Genomic DNA, 23,676 nt, shown 5'->3' with positions numbered 1-23,676 from the left:
CGTCAATAAGCAAAATTAGCGCATTTGGGGGACCGAAAATCCGCATTTTGCGATCGAGAAGTCTGTTCAACGGGTGACTGCGTGGTGTGCAATGTCTAGTTACGGAATAATCGGTGCGATATTCCTTGATGACAGGGTGACTACCAAACGGTACGTGAAGTTTTTGGAAGATGATTTCATTCCTATTATCCAAAGTGGCCCGGATTTCAACAAGATGTGGTTCGTGCAAGACGAAGCTCGACCCCATCGAAGGTTGAGTGTATTTGTGTCAAAATTTCATAGCAACTGTTCAAGTTTTTTTAAAGAAGAGTGTAATTGGAAAGCAAGCGAAAACAATTTAACTGTTGTAAACTGAAAATACTAAGTACGTCAGAGTTTAAATCTTGTTATTTGAATTTGACTGCTAGCGCAAAATCCAGCGGTTGAGTGAACTGAAGTGAGTACTCTTCTTAAGTTAATGGATCGTTTCCTAAGAAAGGCGATAATCATCAATTTTGTTACTACTAATTTCGTCCACATTTATAACAATAAATCTTAACACGTTAGTTCCTCCTTTTTCTAAGGAAAGCAAACATGCACACTAATAAATAAATAGTAAATAAAAAGATGTAGAGATGTCATGTAGCTTTAAGAGGTCGATAGATCTTTCTTTTTTTTTATTTTACGAATCTGAACGAGGTATATTAACCCTACGACAGATGAAACACAATACATATAGCTTGGGAAACAGGCACTGGCACCTCTCTCCACAGTACATCTGCAGAGGAACAATAGTGCCTCTATAATTGACCTCAAGACAGGGCTTTGGAAATGCAGGCATTCTCGGCGAATTTGGTTGATTAAGTCGTCTCAGGTTATCAGGCGGGCCATGATATCATGTTGTTACAACGTTTCAACAAGTTTCCCACTCTCCATCTTCAGGCGTAATGTCGCGTTTACGTCCAGGAACAAACTAGACATAAATATGACACTTCGCCTGAAGATGAAGAGTGGGAAACTCGTCGAAACTTTCCCACAACAAGACGCCACTAGTCGAGACGATTTCATCAATGAAGTGCACACCGATACTCGACATACGGTCTTAACATTATGTACGAGCATGTAGACGGAGACCAGCCGTTCCGTGTGAGATGTAGACGGTCTAGTACTTACTCCTCTCGACCTTGGGCATGCTGAACTCGCTCTTGCGCGCCTTGCGGCAACGGAACAGCGCGGCGAGCAGTCCGCTGGCGGGCGGACAGGAGCCACCCCCGCCCTGCTGCTGCTGCGGCTGGTGGTGGTGGGTGCTTTTGGCGGAGCTGGCGTCGCTGGCGTCCGAGTCGCTGTCCTGTGCGGCGCTGAGGCCCTTGGCACGCACGCAGGGGCACAGCCCGCGGGAACCTCCGCACCCCATCATGGCTGCTGCCGGCTGCTCGTCTGCAACACAACGCGGCACCAAGGGACCCTTTAACCCACTCCACTGTCGCCACATGTTTTAACAAAACATATGGCTAAATCTCTGTGAGCCAGTCTTTATCCAGGACGAGTGAGGGACTTCGTTTGTTCAACATGAAACGTCAAATCAAAAACATCCTCGGTCGTCTATATCTCAAATTTTATTTTACTTAGGCAACCAGTTTCGGTGTTTCACTACGCCGTCTTCAGGTCTCCTGAGCGAGGAGTTGGAAGAGTTCAACATCATGTACAGTCGACATGTAGGTCAAGGGCGTAGTGAAACGCCAAAACTGGCCTCATAAGTAGAATAAAATTTGAGGTATAGACGGCTGAAGGCGTTACTGATTTGAAATTTTACAAGACAAAATGTCCACAGAAATACGCCGTTGAGGCTGTCCACTTATTAATAATAAATAAATTATTCCTGCACAACAGAAAATTGCACTCGACAGTAGATGGAGCCGAAATTTCAACTAACAACATCTAGGTTGGGCCAAAGGTCTTACCGCAGTGGTAACATCGATTCCCGTCAGATCACCGAAATTAAGCCCTGTCGGGCTGAGTTAGCACTTGGATGGGTGACCATCCGGTCTGCCGAGCGCTGTCGGCAAGCGGGGTGCACTCAGCCCTTGTGAGGCAAACTGAGGAACTACTTGATTGAAAAGTAGCGGCTCCGGTCTCGTAAACTGACATAAGGTCGGGGAGAGCGGTGTACTGACCAAATGCCCCTCCATATCTGCATCCAGTGACGCCTGTGCGTTGATGATGACATGGCGGCCGGTCGGTGCCGTTCATGGCCTGTTCGGGTGGAATTTTGCTGTAACATCTAGGCTGGAGAACCACAAGGCAATTTACTTATAACCCTCTTATACCTCTTGTACTGAAATAACGTGTCTAGCGAGCCGGGTCGACATATAGTGCTGGACGCCGATGATACAGCACCTTACCAAAGTGGCAGAAATGTAAGTCACATAACCATTAGATTACGACGTCTTTGGACTAAATCATGAAATAGCGTAAAAGAAAGTGAAGCTCCGTGTTCTAGCCCTAGTCGGGCCAACGAGGCATGACCGGCCACCTTATCATCCTCTACCAATGGCGTCACTGGGAGCGGTATGTTGCGACGTGTGGTCAGCACTCTGTTCTCGTGGTCATTGTCGGGTTTCTTGACCTTGGAACCGCAACTAATCGGTCGAGTGACTCCTTACTTGGTCTCACGAGGCTGAGCGCATCCCCACACCTGTCCTCCCAACAAGGAAAAACGCCTGGCAGCACCGGGAATGAAATTTGGGTTTTCCACATGGAAGTCAGCCACGCTGGCCACTAAGTTACGGAGGTGGAATGTAAGTGGTGTTGCTCTGAGAAAATAAAAATTAATTCTGGAAAACGTCAAACGATTATTTTTGCAGCAGCTGACTACTGTCGTTCTGCGATTCCTGCTCAGTGTACAGCCATTGCCCATCAATGAGTGTATGTATGTTTTTTTTTAATTTTTGTAGATAATTTCAAGTTCTTTTTATGTATGTCTCTAATTTATATGCAGTTGCATATTACACCTCTGAAGGTCTGAAGACGATAATGTGACTGTCGAAATCGGTCACCTTGTAATACAGATGCCTTTGCGGTCTAGACTGTTTTATAATTAATCGCAAACTATTAAATTCACTATCATAAGGACGATCGCTGCCTCGTCTCGTGTCACTTGGTATAACATCGCGGCCTCCAAATTGATAAACGTTGTACTTTTCTGTTACGTATAACTGCGCCATGTAACAATGGTTCTGCACGCCTCTTCCAACAGCACCGTAGTTTAAAAGGAAGGAAATTATCAATAGCAGCCAAAATCAAAATTTGAAAACCCATTATCCTTTCTGTCATACTCTATGACTCATGAGTGTTTAGTCGACAGATATAAAGGTAATATCCGAAGTACCACAGGGAAGTGTGATAGGACCGTTGCTGTTTACAATATATATAAATGATCTAGTAGAAAGCGTCGGATGCCCTTAAGGCTATTCGCAGATCATGGAGTTGTCTATACCAAAGCAGCAACGCCAGAAGATAGTAAGAATATGCAGAACGACCTGCAGTGAACTGGTGATTGGCGCAGGCTTTGGCAGTTGACCCTGAATGTAAATAAATGTAAGATATTGCGCATACATAGGAAAATAAATCCACTATTGTACAGCTACACTATTGATGAAGAACAGCTGGGGACAGCGTCTGCCGTAAAATACCTAGGTGTAACTATCCAGAGCGACCTTAAGTGGAATGGCGATGTAAAACAGATAGTGGGAAAAGCAGACACCAGACTCAAATTCATCGGAAGAATCTTAAGGAAATGTAACTCATCCACGGAAGAAGTTACTTACAAGGCGCTTGTTCGGCCGATTCTTGAGTATTGTTCATTGTTCATCTATCTGGGATCCCTATCAGATAGAACTGATAGAGGAGATAGAGAAGATCCAACAAAGAGCGGCGTGTTTCTTCACGGGATCGTTAGGTTGGAGGGAGAGCGTTACGAAGATGCTAAACAAACTCCACTCGCAGACGTTACAAGAGAAGTGTTGTGCATCACGGAGAGATTTACGAGTACTACTGAAATTTCGGGACAGCACTTCTCAAGAGTCGGACAATATACTCGTATTACTTCCCCCCACGTACATTTCGCGTATTGACCGCGAGGAGAAAATTCGAGAAATTAGAGCGAATACAGAGACTTACCGATAGTCATTCTTGCCACGCACTATTCACGATTGGAACAGGGTTGGAGGGACCAGATAGTGGTGCCGAAAGCACCGTGCTCCACAAACCGTTAGGTGGCTTGCGCAGTACGGTGTAGATGTAGAGGTAGATGTACATGTACGGCAGCAGACACAAACCAGTCATAATAGAGCGTTTGCTGAACAACGTTCATCGTTTGTTTGCAGTCGCACCTCCATATACAAGCAACGAATACAGTTGGATCAGCCAACCATCTTTCATATCATGAAACGAAAGTCAATCACTTTCTGTGAAACATCACTCACCTTGTACCGATGCAAGGGGCACCAAATTTGTTATAAAAGTCAGTAAATTACCCAACGGACAGTGTTTTTCAGTACAGGTATTTCGTTCATTCCAAGCAAGTGTCGATTCGTGACGTCATCGTCCACACACGAGATGACTGTAATCTGAATCCGTTTTAGCAAACTAGTAATTTCTCTCAGGCGATAAATTTTTTAAAATTATGGAATACAAATTATGAAGTTTATTCAGGATCGGAAATGTTTAATTAGTCATTACATGCGATAATTTATTTGTTTAATATAAAGTTTTTATGCATAAATAAAAAGTGTGAATTTATGTGCGGCTTTTACTCTCAGACGAGTTATCACTTAGAGTGCTAAAAGTGCACGTGTACAGTTCGCTGACCTATGTCGTCAATTTTATTTTGTGATCTTGACCCGAATGGAGAGTAAATCCAGTTTCATTTAAACTTTACGTGTGATAGACACATCATGTTATTACAAAAGAGTCGTTTAGTCCACTAGGGAAAACAGAAACATGCGCGCTCGATTTGAAATACTTTACACGCTAGTGCGTGATCAAGATGTCCAGTAAATCGAGTGACATAATTGCAAATGCGTTTGGAGTTTATGCAAGAAATTGGTAAATTAATTTTGAGAAAAGTGCTGATTTTGACAAAAAAACGAACCGAAAGTTTATTCAAAATATCGAGGTCCAGTTTTAATTGAGACACGTATCACCTTGTTGATTACGTTGCCTAGCAAATCGGTAAAGCAGCTTAATTAATTTATGAGAACGGTTTGCGACGTAGTAAGGTCCATTACATACAAAAAAATTCATAGCCCTAGCGGGATGGCGACCGTTTAATTATGTCCTTTTAAGCTAATAAGTACTGTATTTTCTCTATCTTATCAGTGACTTTTGTAGTAAATATTACGTGTTACCGTTTCCCCCTCTGTGCGGTTCCCAGCGATGCACTATATTCCCCTATTTCAAAATTATCACCAGTATTTAGCTTAAGTATAGAATAGATTCTTCCTTCAGAAGGGTCTGTTGTACGCTTTTCTCCGACTAACCGGTGTTATTTTCCTTCGGTAACGATAGCCTTACTGTAAAATTTGTAAGTAGGCTGTTTATATGTTTTCTTATTGGCAACGTTACGTAGCGCTCTGTATGAAAATCACTGGCTGTGCTGTGTGCAGTCTGTGGCTAGTTTGCATTGTTGTCTGCCATTGTAGTGTTGGGCAGCTGGATGTGAACAGCGCGTATCGTTGCGCAGTTGGAGGTGAGCCGCCAGCAGTGGTGGATGTGGGGAGAGAGATGGCGGAGTTTTGAAATTTGTAAGACTGGATGTCATGAACTGCTATATATATTATGACTATTAAGGTAAATACATTGTTTGTTCTCTATTAGAATCTTTCATTTGCTAACTATGCCTATCAGTAGTTAGTGCCTTCCGTAGTTTGAATCTTTTATTTAGCTGGCAGTAGTGGCGCTCGCTCTATTGCAGTAGTTCGAGTAACGAAGATTTTTGTGAGGTAAGTGATTTGTGAAAGGTATAGGTTAATGTTAGTCAGGGCCTTTCTTTTGTAGGGATTATTGAAAGTTAGATTGCGTTGCGCAAAAAAATATTGTGTGTCGGTTTAAGCACAGTCCTGCATAATTGTTCAAAGGGGACGTTTCATATGTCGACCCTTAGCCGAGGATACCTCACTGGAATCTTCTGATTTTTTCTTGTAGTTTGTGTAATTAGTGTAGCTTTTGTTTATTGCTAACGCGTAATTATAGAGAGGATTTCCTTTGTAGTTGTAGTTTTTCATTGTTGTACAGTAAAACAGTTGTGGCATGCATGTAGATTTGCAGCAAGTATTTCGCAGCTGCAATTAACTAGATATTATTTTCAATGCTATGATAATGTGTTCTCTTATTTTTGCTCTTCAAATTGTGCTTTTCTGTGTTGTAGTGTGAAATATTGTGACAATAATGGCGTGTGAAAAACGTAATACTAGGCTCCAAAGTAAACTGAGAAATGACAGTGAAGACGAAAGCAGTGTGTTAGTGTCACCATGTAATGAATTAACTAATATTCAAAGTAGTAATTTGGTAACTGTGCATACGGAAATGAAGCGGGCGTCAAATAATGGTGTAGACACTAGACAGTGAAACAGGTAGTGAACAGGGAAGCATTATCGATCGATCGGTCGGCAACAGCTCGCCTCAGGAATCGGGAATGACAGAACACAATATTGCAAATACTGTAGACTCAGGTTTTGGGTTTTCACCGTTTTCTCAAATGAGTCAAGACACATTTTCCGCTTGTCAAAATGTGAATGTTGCCGGTGCAAACTCACTGCCGAAAAGCACTGAGGAACATGTTTCAGACACCAGTGCATTGTTATTACAATTAATGCAACAAATGGGACAAAAGCTTCAAAAGTTAGACACAATGGAACAACACCAGAGACAAACACAGCAACAGTTAGACACAATAGAACAAAATCTTCAAAAGTTAGACACACTGGAACAACACCAGAGACAAACACAGCAACAGTTAGACGCAATGGAACAAAATCTTCACACCACGCTTGAATAAACACGTGAAGATTTAACTACTGAGTTACATAAAATCGAATGGAAATGTCAAAAAGTCTGTAACGTCGTAAAAACACAAATTTGTGAGCATTTTCAACCTATTTTTTCACGGCATGAAAATGCATTACAGAATCACGAAGCAGCCACAAAAGAACTGCAAATTATTGTTCATGAAAATCATGAGACCTTGCAAGCTAAAATTGACTCAGTTGCATCTACCGATTCGGTTATGCAACTTGCAAAAACTCAGGAAAACTTAAAGGGCACAGTAGAAAGACACATGGAGGAAATTAGTTCATTATCACAGAAAGTAGTTGAACTTTCGGATCAGCTAAATAATTTATCTACGAAGGTAGATGATAATCTGAATGACACAAAACCGGTAGTCTTTAATGACACAGAAGAGTGCGAACAAGTTAGGAAATTCAAACAAAATCAGAATCAAATTAATACGCAACACCAAAGATAAATCCGGGAAGTACAAGATCAGCTGACACAGTTAATACAAGAATTACGTATTTCAGAGGACACTCGCGCTCCAACACGGGAAGAGGGACTTAGAAATACGGAACAGCCACAAAATAATAACACAGGACACTTCGGAAGTTATGAAAGAAATTGGTAATGTGCACCGAATTTTGAGATTGAACCGCCGACACGACGTAACAATGACCGACATGCGACTCGCCGACATGATGATTTTGACAATAAGCTGTTCATTACTACACGTCAATTCAAAACGTTTAAGAATTCTGGCAACGACATTCATCCACAAGCGTGGCTCCATCAATTCTCTCATTGTTTTCCTCCCAACTGGTCATTAGAGCACAGGTTAGAATTTATGTGTGGCTATTTAGAGAATGAACCAGCTGTAAGAATTCGATCGGTCATTCACGATTGCCACAGTGAAGGAGAATTTTACCATCACTTCCTCTCAGCATATTGGTCTCAAGCCACACAAGACCGAGTAAAACATAGCATCATAATGATGAAACATTTCGAACAATCTGAATTTTCCAGCCTTGTCAAATATTTTGAAGACATGTTGCATAAGAATCAATATCTTTCAAACCCATACAGCCCTTCAGAGCTCATCCGCATTTGCTTAATGAAATTGCCTGAACATTTAAGAAATATTATTTTGGCAGGACGTTGCGAAGACGACATTGAAGCTTTTCAGGGACTCTTACAAGAATTAGAAATGGACACAGACAGTTGCGGGATGCGAAAACAGGAAAACAATCACTACAGGACACTTCCGTCACAATTCCGTGACGACAGAAACAATAACTGGACACGACAAGTCTATTCTTACAACGCAAATCGTGACCAAAACAGACACCACCCATATGACAACCACTGGCAGAGTAATAATAGTTACAGAGAAAGATCGCATTTCCGTAGTAATGAGTATGACAGAGATTACCATAGAAACAGACAATATGGGAACAAAAACAATTACTATCAAGGGAGACAGAATAACTTCAGACGCAACAGTTCAGCGCGCAGTTACGATTCCGGGAGAAATTCTCCACCACATGACCGACAAACAAGAAACTATGTAAACTACCGACAAAACGACAGGCCTGAATTCCATCAGAACTGGCGAGCTTCAAACAGGGCAGGGCCTTCTCGTCAAGGTGAATTTGTAGAAGTTAGGTCTCCTAATCCCAATAACGACGGGCGCCAACAAAGAAACAGACAATAACTCGCACCGCAGGCAGCCACGTGCGCCTGCTGGCTCAGGGAAAAATAACACAGACGCTAACCTTGAGATAAATTCCAGTATTCTTTACCGACGTATACCACATGATAATTGCGTTAAAGTTGAAACTCTGCGTACTAGGAAGAGTAAAGGTTTACACCACATTTCACATGTAAAACCGTTTATTGAAAGATAATCTGCTTTTTAACTTCGTCTTTGCCATAAAACTCTTCACTTCACATTTCTAGTATGCTTTGTCAGACTTTAGAAACTGTTAACATGCAACAATGTTTGAAGTTAAATATCCAGTCAAGAACCAAGAGAACTTACTTAAACAGAAATTACGAATGCACTGTTATAGTGAACAGATGTCACAGTGTCATTGTGTGTGTACATTCATGCATGTTAGTTGCACGATTATTTAACGACTATAAGGCTTACATACTTAGAACATTTACCAGTACTGCTAATGAGATTTTAATGCAACATTTTGGTTTACTTGAAAATACATTCTGGATTTAAATTACTTTCTGTGAGATACCAGTTGACACAGTGGTTAGTTTATGTGACAGCTACACGATTTTATCACGACGCTACTAATGAGTGACAATATACAATGTTACTTTTGCAGTGTTTCTGTTTTATTTCTGCACAGTTTTTCTGTATTATTCTGGAAAGTAAAAAATGTTTTAGTAGTAACTTTTGTGGTATAGCTACAATGAGACAGCCTTTTTCGTAGCACAACAATACGCTACATTATAGTGCTTTCTTGATCACGGTAAGGTACGTAATAACTACGTTATCCATACGCAAAGCATTTCACTTTTGTTTATCATGAGGTAAGTACATTGACTTCTGCAGAACTTAGCTTTTGGAGGACGATAACTACGACACTTCCACAGAGATTATGTTGCAACAAGATGCACATTTAGCGCTACAGGACACGTATTTGAGTGATTAATTTTGCACTTAAATCATTTATTTTTAAAGATATTTCAAGTACAATGATACAAAGGTTTTCCGTGATACATTTCATTCCACTGCTGTAATCTGTAACACCTGAGGGTATAATTACATTAATCCTCAGGGGGGTATGCGCTTACTTTGTGTACCATGTGTGTGGCAAACATAAGGAACCTTAGCTAATATGGTATTTGCTTATACAACTTTACACTTCGGTACCATATTTCTCTAACACATAAATTACACAGTTATCTGATCATTTAACTGAGAGACAAACATTTTTTTTACTACATCAGTGACACCTGTTTACGCAATTACACAGTTGGGTAACTTCACATTTATGAAATTATATTTTGTATGTACTTTGTGAACTCTTAATATTTTTTCAGAATCATTGTGATACTATGAGAGCTTTGAATGATGTATTTGGTATGGGTCATGATATTTAAAGTACGTTTGAGGTGGATGACACTATTTAAATGAGCGGAGAATTTTTTTAGGTTTTGAAGTTATTGCAGAAAGCTACGACGTTTTTGAGATTTGACTGAGGTGTTATGATGTTATTTTTACGATGACGATGTGTATTATGCTGCTGAGGTATGCTTATGGTCAATAAGCTGATGCTATATGAGGAATTTGATTATGCTACATAGCTGTTATGATGAAATATTGAAGAAGTGTCGATGAATATTTATATGTGTAATAAGGTAAGGAGTAATGAATAGTGGTTAGGGACTCTGACTTGTGAAAAAGGATGTTGGAAACCAAGAATCGTACTTTAAGTGTTTATGTTTTCTTATTGGCAACGTTACGTAGCGCTCTGTATGAAAATCACTGGCTGTGCTGTGTGCAGTCTGTGGCTAGTTTGCATTGTTGTCTGCCATTGTAGTGTTGGGCAGCTGGATGTGAACAGCGCGTATCGTTGCGCAGTTGGAGGTGAGCCGCCAGCAGTGGTGGATGTGGGGAGAGAGATGGCGGAGTTTTGAAATTTGTAAGACTGGATGTCATGAACTGCTATATATATTATGACTATTAAGGTAAATACATTGTTTGTTCTCTATTAGAATCTTTCATTTGCTAACTATGCCTATCAGTAGTTAGTGCCTTCCGTAGTTTGAATCTTTTATTTAGCTGGCAGTAGTGGCGCTCGCTCTATTGCAGTAGTTCGAGTAACGAAGATTTTTGTGAGGTAAGTGATTTGTGAAAGGTATAGGTTAATGTTAGTCAGGGCCATTCTTTTGTAGGGATTATTGAAAGTCAGATTGCGTTGCGCAAAAAAATATTGTGTGTCGGTTTAAGCACAGTCCTGTATAATTTTTCAAAGGGGACGTTTCAAATTTCACTAGGCATTTGCGATCACTGTCAGTTATATCGCAATCTAGTAGCCGATTACGAATGGGGAGGTTACTTGTGGATACCACTTGTGTAATGTGATCACATAGAGGGAAGAAATTTCATCAACTCCTGGATCATCCGGATTTCATTCAAAAGAACTTTCATTTTACATTGGAGCGGGAAAAGGGCGGATACCTCCCTTTCTTATACGTCACGGTTCATCGTAAAACTGACAGCGCCCTGGGCCAGGCAAGCCCACACACACGGATTATACCTGCTCCGAGATCAACCAGCGCTTTTCTAATCTAGACAGTAACTGACTTAAATGCTTTTCCGAAATCATGAAATCCCGAAAGCCATGGATCCAATGCATTCAGGCAGCATGCCCTTTTGTCCGCCACCTGTAGCATTCGGGTGTTTCCCTTAATTCATTTCTGGCGTGTACCCGGCTGATTCTTTCTGAAAATCTGTTAGCCTAATTGCCGGCCGAAGTGGCCGTGCGGTTAAAGGCGCTGCAGTCTGGAACCGCAAGACCGCTACGGTCGCAGGTTCGAATCCTGCCTCGGGCATGGATGTTTGTGATGTCCTTAGGTTCGTTAGGTTTAACTAGTTCTAAGTTCTAGGGGACTAATGACCTCAGCAGTTGAGTCCCATAGTGCTCAGAGCCATTTGAACCATTTGTTAGCCTAATTCCTCTCATACCATTCCACGCTGAACTAACACTTCGCCCTCAGTAACCTTGACGTTGACAGTACACGTGGCTCTAGCTCCCGGCAGACCATTGTCATTACGGATGAAATTTCATCGAGTTTCTTATTTCTAAGCTGTTCCCTCTTCAGAATATCAATTACACCTACGGCTATGTTATCTTATGCAGATCACTGCATATGAACGATTAAAATCAGGAAACAGTTTGCCGGCCGCTGTCGCAGAGCGGTTCTAGGCGCTTCATTCCGGAACCTCGCGACTGCTACAGTCACAGGTTCGAATCCTGCCTCGGGCATGGATGTGTATGATGTCCTTAGTTAGGTTTAAGTATTTCTAAGTTCTAGGGGACTGATGACCTCAGATGTTAAGCCCCATAGTGCCCAGAGCCATTGAACTATTTTAGGTAACAATTTGCGTGAAAATCATGTACGTGAAAGCTTGAGCACACCCACACTAAGCTAGGAAAACAGAGAGAGAAGGAGAGGGAGAAAATGGTTCAAATGGCTCTGAGCACTATGGGACTCAACTGCTGAGGTCATTAGTCCCCTAGAACTTAGAACTAGTTAAACCTAACTAACCTAAGGACATCACAAACATCCATGCCCGAGGCAGGATTCGAACCTGCGACCGTAGCGGTCTTGCGGTTCCAGACTGCAGCGCCTTTAACCGCACGGCCACTTCGGCCGGCGATGCTGCTTATGTTCAACACTATTAATTTATTCAGGTTAACCGGTTTTAGGCTTACAAGGCCATCTTCAGGATTTAACTGACAACCGTCGTCAAAGAAGCTATAATATTTGTAAACACAACGGCAAAAATGATAATTAATTGAAACCCTCAGCTGCCGAAAGGTGTTGTTGATATACCTCGATTGGGACAGCTGAAAATGCGTGCCCCGACCGGTACTCGAACCTGGGATCTTCTTCTGCGTACATGGCAGACCCTCTGTCCATCTTTTTTTTTATTAAACAAAAACAGTAACAAAAATGGGTACAATGAAATGACATAAATATGGTGAGAGATAATTGCAGTCATAAATTACAGCATTCAAAGAATGAGGAATCATATTCAGTCTTCCACCAAGGACACAGATGAAAAGCGCGACTGCAGGGACTTATCCCTTGCACGCTTCCCGTGAGACCCACATTCCCAACTGTCCACCATCTACATACGTAGATATTTGCCCATCCACTCATTATTCGCGCACACTAAGGTGACGATTCCCGTAAGAGTTTGGGCAACCTGTGCGCATTCACAAAGACGAAGGTCAATGGCTGGGTAGCGTTCAACTATATATATGAAGATAGTAACTGTTCTCGAAAGAACAGATACCATTGATGACAGTTTCAATTAATTATCATTTATTCTAGAGAAGCTGCATGGTCATCAATGGTATCTGTTCTTTCGAGAACAGTTACTATCTTCATAAAAATGCAAAAGATGTTGCTCATCAAGACTGATTCACGGTCATCCAGTAAAAAGTCATCTTTGACAATGAAGTGGTGATGCGGTTAATAAGATAACAAGTTGAATAGTAAATAAGATTTTCATTAACGAATGACGTTCAACAAGTAATGTACCACTTTTTTTTTTTCTCAAGCAATTTCTGTTGCAAAATGCGCAATTTGTTGTGGGACATCATGAAATATCAAAAAAATGGCTCTGAGCACTATGGGACTTAACATCTGTGGTCATCAGTCCCCTAGTACTTAGAACTACTTGAACCTAACTAACCTAAGGACATCACACACATCCATGCCCGAGGCAGGATTCGAACCTGCGACCGTAGCAGTCGCGCGGTTCCGGACTGAGCGCCTAGAACCGCTAGGCCACCGCGGCCGGCATGAAATATCCCCACTGCACTTCCTATAGTTTCATGAATTTCCAATAGGTCGTGGCGCTATACGTACCCTTCAGAATGGAGTCTGTAACGGACATGTGTTCCAAGCAGAGAGCTGTCACTGAGTTTCTTTTGAAGAAAACTAGAGCATCGAATATATTCATATCTAGGAGACATGACAGTGTACAAAAGCACGGCCGGACGGTTTGGCCGAATGGTTCTAGGTGCTACAGTCGGGAACCGCGAGACTTCTACGGTCGCAGCTTCGAATCCTGCCTCGGGCATGGATGTGTGTGATGTCCTTAAACCTAACTAACCTAAGTAGTTCTAAGTTCTAGGGGACTGATGACCTCAGAAGTGAAGTCCCATAGTGCTCAGAGCCATTTGCTCTGGTATAATGTCTGTCGACTAACTTGACTGATTTCGTCTTCGCTCAGTTCATCAATTTATTATCGATTGTGTCCACTATGCCAAACATCAATGGCAAAAGCAGATGATGCAGCTAAGCGTGTTCCATTAAACGTCCTCTTCCAAACTACCAGTCCTACATTCGGCAACAACATTGCCGTAAAACTTGAACTGCGCGAAGTACAAACATCTCTAGGACTTCAAAAACGTAGTGAAAACCAAATTAAACAGCACAATAAAAATTTAATTCATGTGAATTTATTGTCGAAACAGTTACAAAGATTCTCGCGATAGTTCTCGACGACACATACAGCCGTTTGTGGCATAATGGCAGCATCATCTTTGGTTATCACTTTAAGGTTTCCGTATTATGGGGCCGAGATTGATATATTCTGTAATCTTGTTCAGTAAAGGCATGGCTGCAGACCATGACCGTCATATGAAATAAATTGTTGATGGTGTACAGCAAGCAGCCACAAACTGGTTTTAGGTTACTTTATTCAAAAAGTACCGTCACCGTTATCGCATTTTTCACAATTTATTATCAGATGGCTTTCAGGATTTCATCAAAACAAATGATACATTCGTTTGCTGTTTGTTGTCCCAGGGTAAACAGAATTCACAACTACAAACGTCTAACAAAAATGGTTGTGCTAAAGATTTCTGTTAGAATTCAACATATTTGAAATGTCTATCTGATGCAATTCTTTTTGCAATTTTCTTCCAAAGAAATATATTCTCAAAGATGTTCGTATTTTCACAATCACAAACGTGTATGTGCATTGTGAAGCACTTTATTTTGCTCACAAAACTAATTTTAAGCGTGCATCACATATTTTGTTCCATAACAAACGAAAACAAATACAGCCGGCCGAAGTGGCCGTGCGGTTAAAGGCGCTGCAGTCTGGAACCGCAAGACCGCTACGGTCGCAGGTTCGAATCCTGCCTCGGGCATGGATGTTTGTGATGTCCTTAGGTTAGTTAGGTTTAACTAGTTCTAAGTTCTAGGGGACTAATGACCTCAGCAGTTGAGTCCCATAGTGCTCAGAGCCATTTGAACCATTTGAACCAAAACAAATACAGTTTACTCAGTACGTGGGTATCAAAGATGCTGCGATACAGTGATACAAATTGCGGCATTTTTGGGAAAGGAAGCGTAAATTACTGTTGTGTTAAATTGAAAATATATTTTACATTAAATGTATGGCATTAAATACATACAGATAACGATAAATATGTGGAAGGAGAAGAAGATGAGTGATTCACATCCAGTCGATAACAAAGCCATTAGAGGCGAAGCACAACTCGTATTGAGGAAGGATGGGGAAACAAATCGACCGTGCCCTGTCATGAACTCGATCATAACTTATTTGTAATAAGCAGTACCCAAAACCTGAAACAACAAATTAACGCTTCATCAAATACTCGGGCAACAGGACTCGTTCAACTGCACGTCAATCGCATGTCAGAGCGTGACGGGATATTTCCACTTTGATCCCAATACTGAGCGGTGCAAATACGTAATGAATTGGCGTTAATTAATTTAGAGAGTTTGCAAGCACAAGCTACCGTGAAATATTGAAAATCAAGCAGCGTACTCAATGTCAATAAGTAGGCGTAAAAAAGTAATGTGATAATTTACTACTGCTTTATAACTAAACACTTTTTCAAATGTAATTGCGCCGGCCGCGGTGGTCTCGCGGTTCTAGGCGCGCAGTCCGGAACCGTGCGACTGCTACGGTCGCAGGTTCGAATCCTGCCTCGGGCATGGATGTGTGTGATGTCCTTAGGTTAGTTAGGTTTAAGTAGTTCTAAGTTCTAGGGGACTGATGACCACAGCAGTTGAGTCCCATAGTGCTCAGAGCCATTTGAACCATTTGTAATTGCGCTGTCGTGGTTTTTTTTCTGTTTATCGAGCCCGACACTGATCGCAAATTTACTACAGTTGCTAGCTTTCTGAATTATATGCACAATTATGTGTGCGTGCATTCATGAACATACATAAATAATAAATAATACTTTCTCTGTTGCATACCCCATACCGGCCAGAAGACACACACACACACACACAATCCAACCAGCCCCTCCTGTGGTAAATTCTTAAGCAGCATAATGTAAACAACATTAAGAATTTTTCGCTTACACATACTATTGCAAATGCCTAAAAACTGATCAAAACGAATGATTGCAGTATTAATTTAGCAAAGAGATTAACTCTCAGCTTACTAAACTGTCTTTCCGCTGTGTACAAAATGATAATCTGCACGATTATTGGCGCTCTTGCTGCAGACAGAACTAAGTATTTACAGAACCGAACATGGGAGTATTAGCGTGACGATGGTCTGTTGGAATACTCTGGTAGCTTTTTATGGGATGTGAGTGTAAAGTGCACAGTGAGAGGCTGAAGAGTGTAAGAGATCACGAGGAACTATTCAGAGATTTGCAGTATTAGATATTTTTAATAAATCAGATGTTTTTCGAAAACGCCTGGTAATGTAACAATTAAGATGATGAGGTGGCCGCACCATCGAGAAGTGACAGGCTTGATCCTGCCCACTAGCAACACAGTCTCTGCTGTTTGAGGTTGAGGCATTCCACACCATTCGACTTTATCGTTAAGGGAAACAAGATGTTAAGGTGAAAAAGTGGCTCTAAGGCACTTCATCCGTTCCGGGAATCAATGAAGTCGACGATTTTTGCCTCTTATCGACATTGTTACTGGGAAGATATCGGTCCCAGGGATTGCAATACCTTCTACAATGTTTTAATTTCAGGTTTGAAATCGGATAACAAATGACAAAAGAAATACTTTTTCGTCTGATATAATTACAAATTACCAATTTTCCGATTAATTTCCTTTACGTGCAGCGTGAAACTTTTCCTCTTGCCAATTCTTACGTTTATACGTCAAGAGGAAGTACCCTACAGGTTTTAATGAGTGAGTTTGCGTATATCAAAATATGTGGTATAAACGATCGTATCATTTGATTGCATTGACTTAAAAGCTTCATTTTTTTACATCACCAAGGGACGGTAGACCTTAATATATGACATAAATTTCAACTTAGTATGTCTACCCATTCCAGAGAAAGAGGGTTCTGAACAGTCGGACAGATAGATAGACAGATAGATAGCAAAGTGATTCTGTAAGTGTTTCGTTTTTATCGATTGATGTATGGAGCTCTAAAAATTACGTTGAACAGACCTATTCGGGGAAATAAAAATAACGATAGTGTATGTTTGGAAGGAACTAGTAACTCCGCTCATTGCGTCGTTACAAAATAATGCCGCACGGGGTAGCTGCGCGGTCTTGGCGCATTGTCACGGATCGGGCCGCTCCCCCCGTCGGAGGCCCGAGTCCTCCTTCGGGCATGGGTGTGTGTTGTCCTTAGCGTAATTTAGGTTAAGATAGATTAAGTGGTGTGTAAGCCTAGGGACTGATGACCTCAGCAGTTTGGTCCCATAGGACCTTACCACCAACACAACAAAGCCATGAAACTGCTATCAAAATGTTGAACATTTCAAAGAGTTATATGTGAGTGGCTACTTAAAAAATTAGAACGATCACAAAAGTTGTAATTCTTCAGAACGTCTTGGACAGGTGCGGACGACAGACTTTAGTATGGAAAGCTCTGAATATGGGCACCATTGTTATTTAGATTTATGATTAATGCAGCTAACAACAAACCTAGCGGAGTCCGAAAAGCTTACAGTGTACTGTTGTTGTTGTGTTTGTTGTCTTCAGTCCGAAGACTGCTTCGATACTGCTGTCGACACCAGTCTATACTGTACAAGCGTCTTCATCTATGTATATCTTAAGTGGCACCACAGTTTTATTAAATCTTCTGTTCTCTTCGTGGCTGAACTGTTTATTGCCCACGTCTCACTTCCGTAAAAGGCTCCCCTCCAGACAAAGAGCTCCAGGATATCTTCATAACATTTAAACTTGTATTAGATATCAATAAAGTCCTCTTGTTCAGAATGGAGAATGGAGGAGGAGGAAAAACGAGGAAATCTACCTTCTGATGCAACAACCAACTATTCTACAGAAGATAAAGAGCGAAAGAATACAATGGGTTGGCCATGTAGACCGTATGCAAGATGGAAGACAGGCGAAGATGGCACTAGTGAGGAAACCAAACACCAGTCGCCCTATTGGACGACCAAGGCAGCGCTGGATGGACGACCTGACGAAGGACCTAGCAGCCCTGGGATGATTCAAATGGCTCTAAGCACTATGGGACTTAACATCTGAGGTCATCAGTCCCCTAGACTTAGAACTACTTAAACCTAATTAACCTAAGAACATCACACACATCCATGCCCGAGGCAGGATTCGAACCTGCGACCGTAGCAGTCGCACGGTTTCGGACTGCGCGCCTAGAACCGCGAGACCACCGCGGCCGGCCACAGACTATAATGCCCTCTTTCCGTCCTGCAGGATGATTGATTTCATACGTTTCACGTCGTATACACCAACAGCCATCTATCTGATGGAGCATAAATAGCGATTATTTTGAAATGGCGCCAGCCGTTGTGGCCGAGCGGTTCTAGGCGCTTCAGTCCGGAGCCGCGCGACTGCTACGGTCGCAGTGTCGAATCCTGCCTCGGGCATGGATGTGTGTGATGGCTTTAGGTTAGTTAGGTTTAAGTAGTTCTGGGTTCTAGGGGACTGATGACCTCAGATGTTAAGTCACATAGTGATCAGAGCCATTTGAACCTTTTTTTTTTTTTAAATGGTCACCTGTCGCCACTCAATGGAGGTCCAGTTGCAGTGAAAATTCCTGCCTTCGTCGCTGATGAAGAGCAATCAGCAAGAGTGCATGAACCAGGCGTCTGCTGCGGAGGCCCATACGCGCCAACGTTCGCTGAACGGTCATTCTGGAGACACTGTTGGTAGCCCCTTGGTACCTCTGGGTGGTCAGTTGCTTAACAGTACCGCGTCTATTCACCCGTACACTCCTCCTCAGCCATCGTTCACCCCTGTCATCTATGGCCAGTGACGCACTAAAGGTGTTTCGGCATCATTTTTTCATGCACGGTATACTTCAACCACAGAGCACACTAACGTAGAACGTAGGCGGTGGTCACATTAATTTGACTGACTCTTGTGTATTCTCTCCACTTTGGCCATCGTCAGATTTTTGCAGCGCGAATAACAAAACTCATGGCCTATTTTTAGTATCTAATTTCCTAGCCCAATTCCATCACCATCGCCTTGTTTAATTCAACTACATTCGAGTACCTTTGTTTTGTTCATCAATACCGTCTTCTCAAAACTCTTTCCATCCGTTCAAATGCTCTTCCAAGTCCTCGCTACCTCTGAATGAACTAGTGTCAACGGCAAACCTTCAAGTCCTGATCTCTTTTTCCTGAAATTTAATTGGCTTTCCAAATATCTCTCTGAGTTCCTTTACTGTTTGCAGGAAGTTTATAAGCAAAGTAAATCCGTATCGTCTGGAACCTAACCGTCGAAGTGACCTTCATTCTCACACAGTGGCGCAGTGGTTAGCACAATAGACTCGCGTTCGGGAGGACGACGGTTCAAATCTGTGTCTGGCCATCATGATTTCCTTTCCCTGTGATTTCTCTAAACCGCTCTAAGAAAATACCGGCTTGGTTCCTTTGAAAGGGCACTGCAAATTTACCTCTCGATGCTTGAAACAATACGAGCTTGTGCTCCATCTCTAATGACCTCGATGGCGACGGGACGTTAAACCTTAGTGTTCTTCCCTTACTCCCTCTCGCTCTCCATTGATGACGCTTACGCATCGATGAGAAGACGCAAGTTACTGACGAATGATGTATTGAATGTCGCCAAGATAACTCGCTGTTACAGCCCGGTCACACAGATTCGCCAGAACGTTTCGTAAGATATTCTATTGTCTGTGATGTTTTGGTACCCATTTCATCTTACCGCAGCTCGGTCTTGTAAGACGTTGTGATAATCTGGCGTTCGATTTTATCAGCTCACGAGGACAATAGTGTCTGTGAGATGAACACATGGCTCTTCGGCAGTTCAGGCGAGGACGGAATGCCACAGTTGGTGGAGGAGATGGAGGGTGACCTTCGTCGGCGTGAGGAGATGCGGGATGACCTGAGGGAGATACCAAGGATCCGGAGGGAAATGGGTAATACATACTCATTCTGCTCACAGACGTACAGTATTCTTTCTTTCCTTGCAGCAGCAGCAGCTGGCGATGTCTGGAACGTTGTACTTAATTATGTTCGTTATTCTCTCTCTCTCTCTCTCTCTCTCTGGTACTGGGGGCGTCTATGACGTTTTGGTATTCATTTTATCTTACCGGGACTCGATCTTGTAAGAAGTTGTGGTAATCTAGCCCTTGATTTTATCAACTCACGAAGACGTTAATGAAGTTACTACGTCTTGCAGTGTCTTGGCATTGATTTAGTGGACACGGTAGCGGTGAATCCATACCCACAGAGTAATTGGATTTATTATGTACGTATGCCGTGAAGAGAACGGATCAGCCAGTGCACGGGGATCACGTGAAAATACACAAGTCGTGAAAAAGCGACTGTCACTGTTACTGCTATCCTAAATCATATTCCTCCATACCTTCTGTCATGGGGCCTATCATATTTTGCGACTGTTTGTGCTACTTGTGACGCAGAACACAGTGGCAAGATGCACCTCATACGCTTGTAAATCACAATGTCTCCAGCGACGGGTTATTTTAACCTTTTAGGTAACACTGGTATATACTGTATAAAGCTAGTAAACAAGTGGCATTACAGCGTATAATCGCTTTGATCCTGATTTATTGGTATGAATATGTGCCAGCCCATAACGCATGGTAGTCTTAGAAATCGACACATGCTGTAAAAATGGATGTACACATCTATGCACCACATCTCCTCCTCAGCCACTATACCTATTTCAGTCAAATTTGGTACATATATCGCTTAATGTCAGGAAAGAATCGCTGTGATGGTTAGAAGGGAGGGTGAGGAGGTGAAAGAAAAGGTATATCCCACGACGTGCGACTACCCAGGTCTTATTCATCCAGTATTTGGGACTGAAAGCACCATTACGAAACTCTCTCTCGCTGACACACGCCACAAAAAAAGGAAGAAAGTTTATCGGTTACTGCATTTACGCTGTTCATGTAGTACGTTTTAGTTTATTACTTCTTCACTACTAACTGTAATCACGACACACTGTGCAGACAATATTCACTTATATCACTGAATGTACCTGCAGAATTACGTCAACGTACTACAGATAGTTAAGGAAATATGACGTCATAAACAATGAGGTGCATGACAGACTGCCGCATCATGCACGACACTGAAATTTATTACTTCTTTCCTACTAATCCTACCTGCAACAGGTTGTTCAGGCAGTTTCCATATATGCCGATAGGTGTACAGACAAGATTATATCATCGTGAAACACACAGTTCAGCAAATATGACGTAATAAATACTGAAATGCGTGGAAAACTGCCGTAACATGCATGACGTTTAAATTTATAATTTCTCTGCTACTGACACTATTCGCAACACATTTCGCAGGCAATATCCACATATGCCGCTGAATGTACCTATAAAACTATATTACTCTACGATACATAGTTCAGGAAAATTGTGTCATAAACATTGATCTGCGTGAAAACAAAACTGCAGGGCGAAATTTACTAGAGATACAGGTGAAAATACGAGTACAGATACGTGAAATACGTTAAATGTTCGTGAAATATACGTGAGACGTACGTACACGGTCAAAGCCGTGGGTAAAAAACGCTTCCTAACCGCCTGGATCAATTTCAATCAAATTTTATACACATAATACCTACTATTGTCAGTTATGATGATGGTCGCAGTAGAGAGGATATAAAATGTAGACTGGTGATGGCAAGGAAAGCGTTTCTGAAGAAGAGAAATTTGTTAACATCGAGTGTAGATTTAAGTGTCAAAAGTCTTTTCTGAAAGTATTTGTATGGAGTTAGTCATGTATGGACGTGAAACATGGACGACAAATGGTTTAGACAAGAAGAGAATAGAAACTTTCGAAATGTGGTGCTACAGAAGAATGCCGAAGATTAGATGGGTAGATAACGTAACTATTGAGGAGGTACTGAATATAATTGGGGAGAAGAGGAATTTGTGGCACACCTTGACTAGATGAAAGGATCGGATGGTAGGACACGTTCTGAGACCTCAAGGGATCACCAGTTTAGTATTGGAGGGAAGCGTCGAGGGTAAAAATCGTAGAGGGAGGGTTGCATAGGATAGAGTAGCACGCAAAGCTGCATTAGACCAGTCTTTGGACTGAAGACACAACAACAACAATACTTACAATATGGAAGGAAATAATGCGGGGGTAAGAAGCAGCCCACTAACTTTTGGGGTAAGTGGAGGTGGGTAGGGGGGTGATGACGTGGGGAGAGAAGGGGTTAAGGGTGGGTAGAGCGTCAAACGGGCGAACTTGGAGCAGGAGAGGCACCACAGGACTTTTTAATTTCATTGTCTATACTTTTACAAATAAATTCATAATACTTTGTCAGCATGACCAGGAACAAAAGAACAGTAAAATAAACTTTTTTACGTATGAAATTTCATCATTTTTTCACTTACTATTGGCTGAATTTGTTGCTATAAGACTGAAACTTTCGAATTTTATGGTAAGTTCCTATGGGACCAAACTGCTGAGGTCATCAGTCCCTACGCTTACACACCACTTTCTCTAACTTCAACTAATTTACGCTGAAGACAACACACACACTCATGCCGAGGGAGGACTCGAATCTTCGACGGTGTGAACCGCACGGACCTTGGCAAGGCGCCTTAGACCGCGCTGCCCGAAGATTGGAATAAATGCATACTCGGGTAACACTGGGAACTCAATTAGTACATAATAAATTAAACAGATTTATTTGCTGATATTCCCAAAGATTACTGACCGACATGTATTTCACCACTATGCTGGAAAACCTTTGGTCACTTAAAGGGTTAAAATGTCTATGTAACATTGATAGCAATACTGGTAGCAGTCTGTAGGGCATCTTTGTCTCAACGTTGTACAAGACCACCGCCCTCCTTCGCTCACTTCAACTTCGTCGCTCTATGCCCCGCTCATCCCCATAGGGAGCAGCGGCGCCATGTTTGCTTTCCGAGGTGCGGCGTGACGTCTGCCTGCCCGGAAGCGGCGCAGCGCCGGGGATTGAGGGAAGCCCTTGGACGTCAGAGGACGCGGCGCAGTCCATCCGCCACTGCAAACACGGCCGCCTTGGGGGGCGGTGGTGCGCGCCCTCTGTTGACACGCTGGAGGCTCCGTCTGAGAGGGGCGGACCGGGCAACAACTATCTGCGCAGCAGATCCGCCGGGGAGACCTGAGACTGTCGCCGCAAAAGGGCGCACTAACAGTGAACTTCGTGTCCACAATGTGATGATTGAATCACACCAAGTAAACAGGTTAAGAAGGGGAACAACACGAAAATAGAGAATATCCTGGGAGCACTGGTGAGGGACAAGGGAGAAATACGCAGAAGGGGTGAGGACTTATGGCAGCAGTCTTGGGAAACGGATGAAACTGGCAGAAGAACCTTTGGGTTCCTGCCAAATGTAAAAGAAAGGTTAGGGATGGAGTACTTCGAGCCAACGAGGGGTTTAATACACTTTCTCACTGGTCATGGGCCCTACCCGACATACTTGTGTCG

General features: G+C 42.3%; 1 protein-coding gene across 1 annotated transcript in view; it reads right to left on the bottom strand.

Annotated features, from left to right (window-relative positions):
• LOC126253274 (serine/threonine-protein phosphatase rdgC) overlaps positions 1-23,676 on the bottom strand; it is a 1,933,713-nt gene that overhangs the window by 1,261,090 nt on the left and 648,947 nt on the right. Inside the window, exon 3 of the mRNA XM_049954489.1 lies at positions 1,153-1,416. Coding sequence (XP_049810446.1) covers positions 1,153-1,396 — 244 coding nt within the window. The 5' untranslated portion in view covers positions 1,397-1,416. The remainder of the gene's footprint in view (positions 1-1,152; positions 1,417-23,676) is intronic.

The sequence above is a fragment of the Schistocerca nitens genome, chromosome 4, assembly GCF_023898315.1.
Source record: "Schistocerca nitens isolate TAMUIC-IGC-003100 chromosome 4, iqSchNite1.1, whole genome shotgun sequence".
NCBI lineage: Eukaryota > Metazoa > Arthropoda > Insecta > Orthoptera > Acrididae > Schistocerca > Schistocerca nitens.
The sequence above is the reverse complement of the archived record's forward strand: the minus strand, read 5'-3'. Positions and strand labels throughout refer to the sequence as shown.